The 8,258-nt window shown below is 43.1% G+C and overlaps 1 protein-coding gene across 2 annotated transcripts in view; it reads right to left on the bottom strand.

Annotated features, from left to right (window-relative positions):
* The window catches only part of slc45a3 (solute carrier family 45 member 3), a 36,168-nt gene that overhangs the window by 11,879 nt on the left and 16,031 nt on the right, over window positions 1-8,258 (bottom strand). For both annotated transcript variants that reach the window (XM_050072384.1, XM_050072383.1), the window contains exon 2: window positions 17-379. In XM_050072384.1, the coding sequence (XP_049928341.1) occupies window positions 17-164 (148 nt within the window). In that variant the 5' untranslated portion in view covers window positions 165-379. The remainder of the gene's footprint in view (window positions 1-16; window positions 380-8,258) is intronic.

Genomic DNA, 8,258 nt, shown 5'->3' with positions numbered 1-8,258 from the left:
TTAACCCAACCCTTACCTAGCACCATGGTCATGTAGCGCTCCTCCACCCCAGCCTCCAGCAGCAGTGGGGGCACGTATGTGATCCCAGCTGCCACACAGATCTCCAGGCCACAAGTCAGGGAGTTCAGCAGGACGAGACGCCACTGAGACCTCCATCCAGGCATATTTACAGGGGCCGGCTCGCCTTTCCTCCCCTCTGGGATGGCCACTACTGGAGGCAGGGGAGGGGGGAGGGACCCAGGCAGGGGCAAGGGGGGGAGCGTGGGGAGGCAGATGGTGCCCCAGTGGGACAAGAGGGCTGTCGGGGAGGGACAGCAGCAAAGACACGTGGATGTCTCAGATGACCTGGAGGATTCATTCTCTTCTCAGCATTCTGGATCTGTAAAGTAAGAGAAGAGGAAAGGAGAGCAGTGAGAACTGGAAAGAAAGTTTTAGCAACTTTGAACAGCAAAATGAAAGCGACATCTAAATATGCTACATCTTTCACACAGTCTCTGCGTAGCATGTCACACAGTATATAATTTGCTGTTGTTTCAGACCGTTAGAAAATGTGAGTAAGAGCTAAGGCATGCCATTAGACAGGTCATTTCCAGGTTACTACACCTGGATGTCAGCGGCCTCAGGTTGCAAGGGGGGTGTCAGCCTGACAGCTCTCTTACAAAAGAATCCAATCAATGCACATTCCAATACATTTTCCAGGAATCACAAGGATATGATATTGATGTATTCTCAGAGCTCTTCACCAGCAGCTTCAGGACAGCAGTAACAACAACAGGCGGACAGAGGAGATGAGTCAGCTGGAGAGCGACGTGGCAAACACACCATACCATTTGCCAGGAGAATTCTCTTTCTCTCTGCTGCTTTGCTTGCCTTTATTTAAGTCTAAGTACACGCATGGTAAATGCTTAAAGATCAGTGTTTTAAAAAAGGAGTCTAAGTTCCAATTTTCCCATCTCTCTCTCCTTACTACATCTCCCTTTCCCTTCTCCATAATAACTCTAGTATTAGTGGGAGCCTTTCCTTGGCTGACCCTGTAATTATCTGTATTATTAAGCTCTGATTGCAGTTTTAGTCACATGCGCAAGCCCTCCTTCCAGGAATTTCTAGCAGATTACTGCCATTGTTCAGCTGAGCACCTGGAAAGACATGTCACTAGAAAAAGACTATACGGCAGGAGGTAGACTAAGTTACATGTGAGAGGGATGACACTACGCAGCAGGTTTGACCATGCTAGGTTTAAACACAGAAAGCTATGTTGTGTCAAATACATGAAAAGAGACAACAAAGTCATCAACTGTGTTGTCAAGATATGTTTAAGCAAGAGGTGGAGCTACAGCCATACCTACTTGACTCTAAGCTTTGAATATCAAACCAACCAAAACAAATGTCTCCTTGGTATTTTCTGCACACGATCCTACAATAACAAACAAGTCAACTGTACCTTAAAGGGTTTTTTCAGTGACAATAGTTGACATTCTCCATTACATGGTTTACTGTCAAAAGACCATGCATGTGACCAACCCCCATTCACTCTGAAACCAGTTCTGCATTTTTACGGGATTACAGTCTTACATTTTACTTATAGTCACCTGAAGGAATGAGGTATGACTGTCATCCTAAAGACATAGTAGAATTACCACCTTGCGGTTGTATGCTTCAGCGAACCAGTCAAGCCGCAGTTACAGTTCAAATCCATGTCTGTCCAGACTCATATGCAGCAATGACAGTAGACAATATTTCAAATGTTGCTGAACAGAAGCTGCATAATATGAAACACAAACACACATGTTTTGTGAGGTCACAGTGATTGTGAATGAGCTTTGACCACCAAATTCTAATCAGTTCATCCGTGAGTCCAAGTACCGTTTACTGCCAAATTTGAGGAAATTCCCTCAAGGCCTTCTTAAGATACTGCGTTCATGAGAATGAGATACACACAAGGTCACACTGACCTTTGCCCACCAAACTCTAATCAGCTCATAGTTGAGTCCAAGTGGACATTTGTGCGGAATTTGAAGAAAGTCCCTAAAGGCCCTCTTGAGATATCACTTTCATGATAACTGGACGGACCGACAGATGGACAGACAACCCAAAAACATAATGCCTCCGGCCACGGCTATCGCCGGACAGGAGGCATACAACTGCATATTATATAGGCCTACATACAATAAAAATATATCAGGCAGCCTCCAATCTGTGTGCAGTCAGATCCCTGTACATGAAAAAAGTAAGACTGCGATTACCATTGTCGTCATCATCCGCCAATGAGGTGTGCGTTCTTTAAAAGCAGAGGAAAAGAGCAAGAACAGTCAGAACAGCCGCAAACACAGAAACAACAAGGTGCTATATTTGCATTTGGTGTGACATTTCTCTGCCAGTGCTGCCCATCTGTTCTCTCCGTGCTAACAAAATGGATGTCATCATCCTCAACACGACGTGGTTAATCACAGAAATGTGCTCAGATCAGAGAGTGATCTAATCATATTCATACAGTATTCCAGTGAGATGTGTCTTGCATTAGTGTAGAGACAAAATAGATGACATGCTGTTTTTGTCAAGAAACTAGAGATGCTCGTAGTAGTTTCTGTTATCAGCTCAGGAGTTTAATGTTTTTAAGTCATGTTTTAGCACCAATTAAGCAAATCACTATAATCCCAGATTTACAATGCTCTTCTAAAACCTCCTGTGCCTTTCACATCGTTACTATCAAAAATGTGAACTGAATGTCATCAATGATGTAATCAGAGTTCCTACAGCATGCGTACATTCCCAGCTCAGTCATTAAGAGTCCTTTTGATATACAGGCTCTTTGAGAATGTGAGGGACAAAGCGACAGTGTTAGCAGGCTGGACCTAGCAGGGGCCTAGGTCACTTACAGAGAGGACCATTTCACACCCGTCACATCTCATTCCCACCCAGCCTGGGCACTCAGAAAGACACCCATCAGGGGACCAGCCTTTGCCCCTACGGCCTGTCTGGCCACTACAACCCCCTACCAACATATTATCTGTGTGTGTGTGTGTGTGTGTGTGTGTGTGTGTGTGTGTGTGTGTGTGTGTGTGTGTGTACATTCCCTCTCCTCTGCATTTCATCTCTTTCCTTGCTCAACCCCTGAGGTCAGCTTCGTCTCTGACCTGCATTCTAAGAGCTCCCTTTTGACATATCTGCCCATGACTGGTTATGCCTTTATGGTTCTGAATCTCAGTGTGAATGCTTTCTATTGCAGCCCCAGCTGACTCTCTGTCAGACGTTCTCACTGAAAACAGAAGGGCCCCCGGTGGCAAGAATAGAGAAATCTGATTTGTCTGCCCAAGTGGCTGCGGCTTGTCTGGACGCCTGCCCAAATGCAAGTCAGATTCCAGGGTTTTGTAAAATGAATGGTTGCTTAAGTCTTGACCCGAGTAGGAGCGGCAAGGCAGAGTTTGGACAGGGGCGAGGGAGGAGGATGGAAGGACTGAAAGATGATGGCACGGCTAGAGGAAAACAGTGAAAATAGTGCAGAGAAGCATTTATCAGTCCATTTGTCCACCTCAAAGTCAAACATAAAAATAAAATCCACTTGTTTGTTTTAAATATGGTACTCTTAAGCCAGTTCAAGGTTTGTGGCATTGGCACGAAGCAGAACAGAGCTCTCGAGATTAAGTTTTAGCGAAAGAACAGAGAAGCACACACACTGGCAACCCACACAGTCATTCCACCACTCGCTTAATGACACATCTGACTCTACAATGTATTCCAGTCATGCCCTACATCGTCTTCCCATAGCCTTGGAAACGCAAACGCACGCACACACTGTTAGACAAACAGCTCTCCTTGTCACCTTACGTGTTTAACCACTACAATCTGAGCCAGGATGGTGAGAGGAGGGGTGGTGGTGGTGGTGGTGGTGGGCTGCTTTTGTCAGCTCTCCCACTGCTCCATTACCATGCCCTATTCAGCTGCAGGCCCCCCAAAAATCGGTCCTAATGACTCTGAGCTGTATTCTTACAATACAAAACGGGCTTTGTATACATTGTACCAGGGAGAGTAATGTGATATAGTGAGGTATCAAGTCCATTTCCAAGTCCTTTATTAACACACTGTTCATATAGATGGTAGGATATAGAAAATGTGTGTGTGTGTGTGTGTGTGTGTGTGTGTGTGTGTGTGTGTGTGTGTGTAGTTGGGTGGGGGGTCTCCCAGCAGAGACAGCAGGGTTTGGAACAGAAGAAGAAAAAGAATTGCTCTGAGATGACATCAGAGCCACAAGCACAGTCGTGGCTGTGGCTGCAGAAACCTCAGTAGGAGGATCTGGTTGTGTGTTTGGCTCAAACTGAATGGCTGCAGCACTGTGGCCTTCCTCCCTTTGAGTCCCTGCACATTAATGGACCCGACAGTCTGCATGAGGGGACAGCACGACCAGCTTTTATGCTGACTGGCTTCCCTGGCTCACTTCCTGCAAACCTTTCTCCGTGGCTCTCCTTCTCTGCTCTCTGATTAACACAAACAAGTTAAGATGGAGCAACCCCTAATGAACAGTGCTCTGCTTACAATGCTGCCATAATATCACTACTGCAGCATTTGTGAACAGTGCCAACTTGGCATTGTCGTGGAGGTCATGGGAATGATGTCACACTCAAAGGGCCCTTGACAGGTTTCTTCTATACACAGTCCCCATCAACATGTCCTCAAAGATAAATGCCTTCACAACAAACCCTTAATAAACAGACCTGTGCACTGACTCGACTGTGTTGTATATGTTATACCTGGATTGATGAGACTAATTTGTCCACTCTGAGTTGCTCTCCACATCTAAAATGTTTGTCCCACGTCCTGCACAAATTTGAGCACTAAACTTTTAGTGTGTATTCACCCCAAATAGGCCAATGTACTTCACTAGTGTATGCTAGCTAGCAATGGACATACTGGCCATGTGTATGTTTGTGTTCAGCTAAATGACTGTATATAAAGATGGCCAACACATTTCTACATACTCCCATTATACAAAAATGAAGCCAAAATATCCAGAATATGGAATATGACCTAAACTGAAGCCAGCCACCAGGGGGTAATCGAGATATATTGGCTTCATATTCAGTGAGATGCCCAGGCTCCCAGGAAAGCAGCTCAGCCTTGCAGCTAATTTTTTCCCAGTGGCCTCTGGCAGTATTGCAGCGAAACATGCATTTTCCCCTCAGTCCACCATGATTAACAAAAGAATTGACAATCTCGATCGATTATGAATCTTTCTTTTATGAATATTTGGTCCATGAAAGTTTTATATTTTTAAAACTTTCCTTAAGCTGAGAAAAGCGTTTTAAAACTCGTGGGCGGCTACTGCGCATATTCAGTGGGCCACATACTGTGGAAGTAAACCCAGAAGCTAGAAACTTTTTTGACTTTTGCGCCAGGTGAGCAGCTCCACTGGATTGAATAGGCACCATCTTGTCATCTGGTATCTAGGTATTATTAAAATCTATGTTGATGTCATGTCAACTCAGCATCTGACTGAACTCAACACTAACCAGAAATTCCAGTTCCTTCTATCATTTCCCACCAGTCCCTCTCCTTTTTCTTCTCATCTTCACGTTCATGAAGCAGATTCATAAAGCCACAGGATACGCACACATTTTTCTACCAAGTTAAACTTGCACAAGTTTTTGCATGTGACCGCATCTTCACGTTGACTTTGTATGCACTCTAAAATTTGTTTAACACTATCAGAGCACACAGTTACACTTCAAATAACACACCAGCCTTTTAAATACTAAGACTGTCATTTCAAACATTTTCAGTGCATACACTTACACTGCTGTTCCCTTACAAAATTTCACGTGAAAACTATTATTTCAAGACTTTTGACCCACAAATGGAATTTTGGCGTAAGCAAGAAAACTTAAATTTCTCAAAAAATTTGCCCTTTTCTAATTTATTGACATTTTATTATGCTTCCCACTCCTTTTCAGTCCCTCTGCTACTCTGTATCTCCTTTGGTCATCTCTGCCAGGTGTTCTACATCTTTCCATGACCTGTCATCCAGATGAGGACACCATCAGACCTCTGGCACCATTTTTCCAAACACACCATTTCCCTCTGTTACTCACAACTGGATAATAACACGGAGCTTGTTTAACCTACCTCAATAAAAAAAAAAAAGTTTAGAGTTTGATTTGTGTTCTGTCTCTGCTCACTTGAAAGGCAGCCTGACTGTTCTGACCCTACCCCCCAGCCTGTAATCTTAAGCCCACATCCGTCACTATGACCCCTAACCCTGCCTTTAACCGCAAATCATGTGACCAACCTAACATTTCAAAGACAACGCCAGCAGGCGGACGGCTGTCTGCTGCTAATATTCACCTCCTGTACTGCACTGCCTATTTAAATGAAAAGTCAACCTGTCGCCAGTTATTTTAAAGTAGTGCTTCTGGGAGAAGATACGATGGATGGACATACATCTTATAATGGAGCAGGAAAGACAACCTTGTCTTATTTCTGGAGGGTCTAATGACACTCTTTGCAGTGCCAAAATGTGAAGTGCTCTTTCCATCTCTGCACCTAATTAGGCCGATGACTCAGAATAAGTCCCCTAAGTTTAAAAGACCAAAAAGATGACAAGAAACTAATAGTTCATGGCTCCTCAGAGAGCAATGCTATCAGTGCCTTCAAAAATTGTTTTAGTCAGAGGATGCGATTTATAGTTAAAGGGGAGTAAGTAAGTTCAGGAATTTATTTACTCACAACACAGGAATTCCCTAATACTGTTTTTTTAACAGCATCTCTGCACCAATGACTCTAACTTTGGAAAAGTGAGTGGAGGAAAAAGTATCTGTGTTTATCTGAAGGAGAACATGAGAGAAATGCAAGCTAGGTTGGGCTGCCCTGGCCTGGGATTAGGGTGTGTGTGTGTGTGTGTGTGTGTGTCAGGGGGTAAAAAGTGGGAAGCCTGCGCCTCTAACCACACGAGAGACTGAAGCCTGCTACAGCTCAGGGAGGTGACTGTTATCATACTGGCCCATGCAAATAGCACAACAATGGAGTGCAGCAGAGTTTAGCCGTGTCGCCTCTTGTGAGTCAATGTGGCTGATAACGTGGCTCCCTACGGACTGTGGCTTTCCAGTCACTGAAAAATCTATTGTGTCAAGGTGAAAGGACTAATAAGAGGGAATGCAAACGCTAATGAGTTTTCATTCAACCATGATCAGGTGTGTTTACATTTAGTTAATAGAGCAGTCACAATTTTAATTAGGTTTTATCAACAACCAGTTAATTGCTGTAAGATGGTATTTCCGATCAGCACTGTGTTGTAACACGCAAGCATGGAATCTTATTTGTAAAAATTCGGGGGGGGGGGGTATGATGACATTTTGTGATTAGTTACTCAACAACACAGCTGTGTTTCAAATTATTTTATCTGTGCACTGCCAATTTGTGGTGGTGGTGGGGTTTTTTTTGTAACCAAGCTAACTCAGTCAGTGTCAGCAGATATTTCTGAATTGTTTATCCTCATTTGTAACATAAAATTTGTTATTTTAAGTCAAATTATCGATATAGCCATGTTATAACACTTAAAGGGTGGGTCTATCTGCATTCCTTTTTGTGTTTTTAAAATGGAAACCCCCACTCAACATTAGCAAAAAGCAGAGACCTAGGTTATAGCTACCAGTCTCCATTGACAAAAACAAAACAATTTTACCTCACAGAACAAGGGAGTTACAAGCAGAAACCTGCATCAGGTCCTGTGGGATAAAGTTTTTAAGAGGGCTTGGGAAGACAGCATTTTGAAGCTACAACATACATACTTCCATCAAACTTTGAATATACAGATTTTAATAATCAGGAACACTAATGGACATGAAAAAATAATAGCCTAATAATAATAATGGAGCCACCCTTCAATATAACATGCATCAGGGTGATGAATCAGCTTGCTTTGGCTTATTTTTCAATCAAACCGTGGCTTAATTTACATCCCTTACATGCACATACTATAAAAGAATATTCTTGTATGATTGATAAAAAGGTCACATCAGAACTTAAATGAGACTTTCTATTTAAAAAGATACAGCTGACCTTTCACTACCATTAGCAGTCACAATACAGAGGTACAGTTTCATTTCATATGCTACAATGAGCTCATCACATTCAGAGAAAATTCATCACGCTTGGCTGAATGACAGCAGCTAAAAATCCTAAATGCATAACTAAAAATGTGCATCTTTGGCATTACAAAGAAATGTATTCAATTCTGTTCATTCTATCATGTCCATTACCTATTTGTA

This window comes from Epinephelus moara, chromosome 20, assembly GCF_006386435.1.
Source record: "Epinephelus moara isolate mb chromosome 20, YSFRI_EMoa_1.0, whole genome shotgun sequence".
NCBI lineage: Eukaryota > Metazoa > Chordata > Actinopteri > Perciformes > Serranidae > Epinephelus > Epinephelus moara.
The sequence above is the reverse complement of the archived record's forward strand: the minus strand, read 5'-3'. Positions and strand labels throughout refer to the sequence as shown.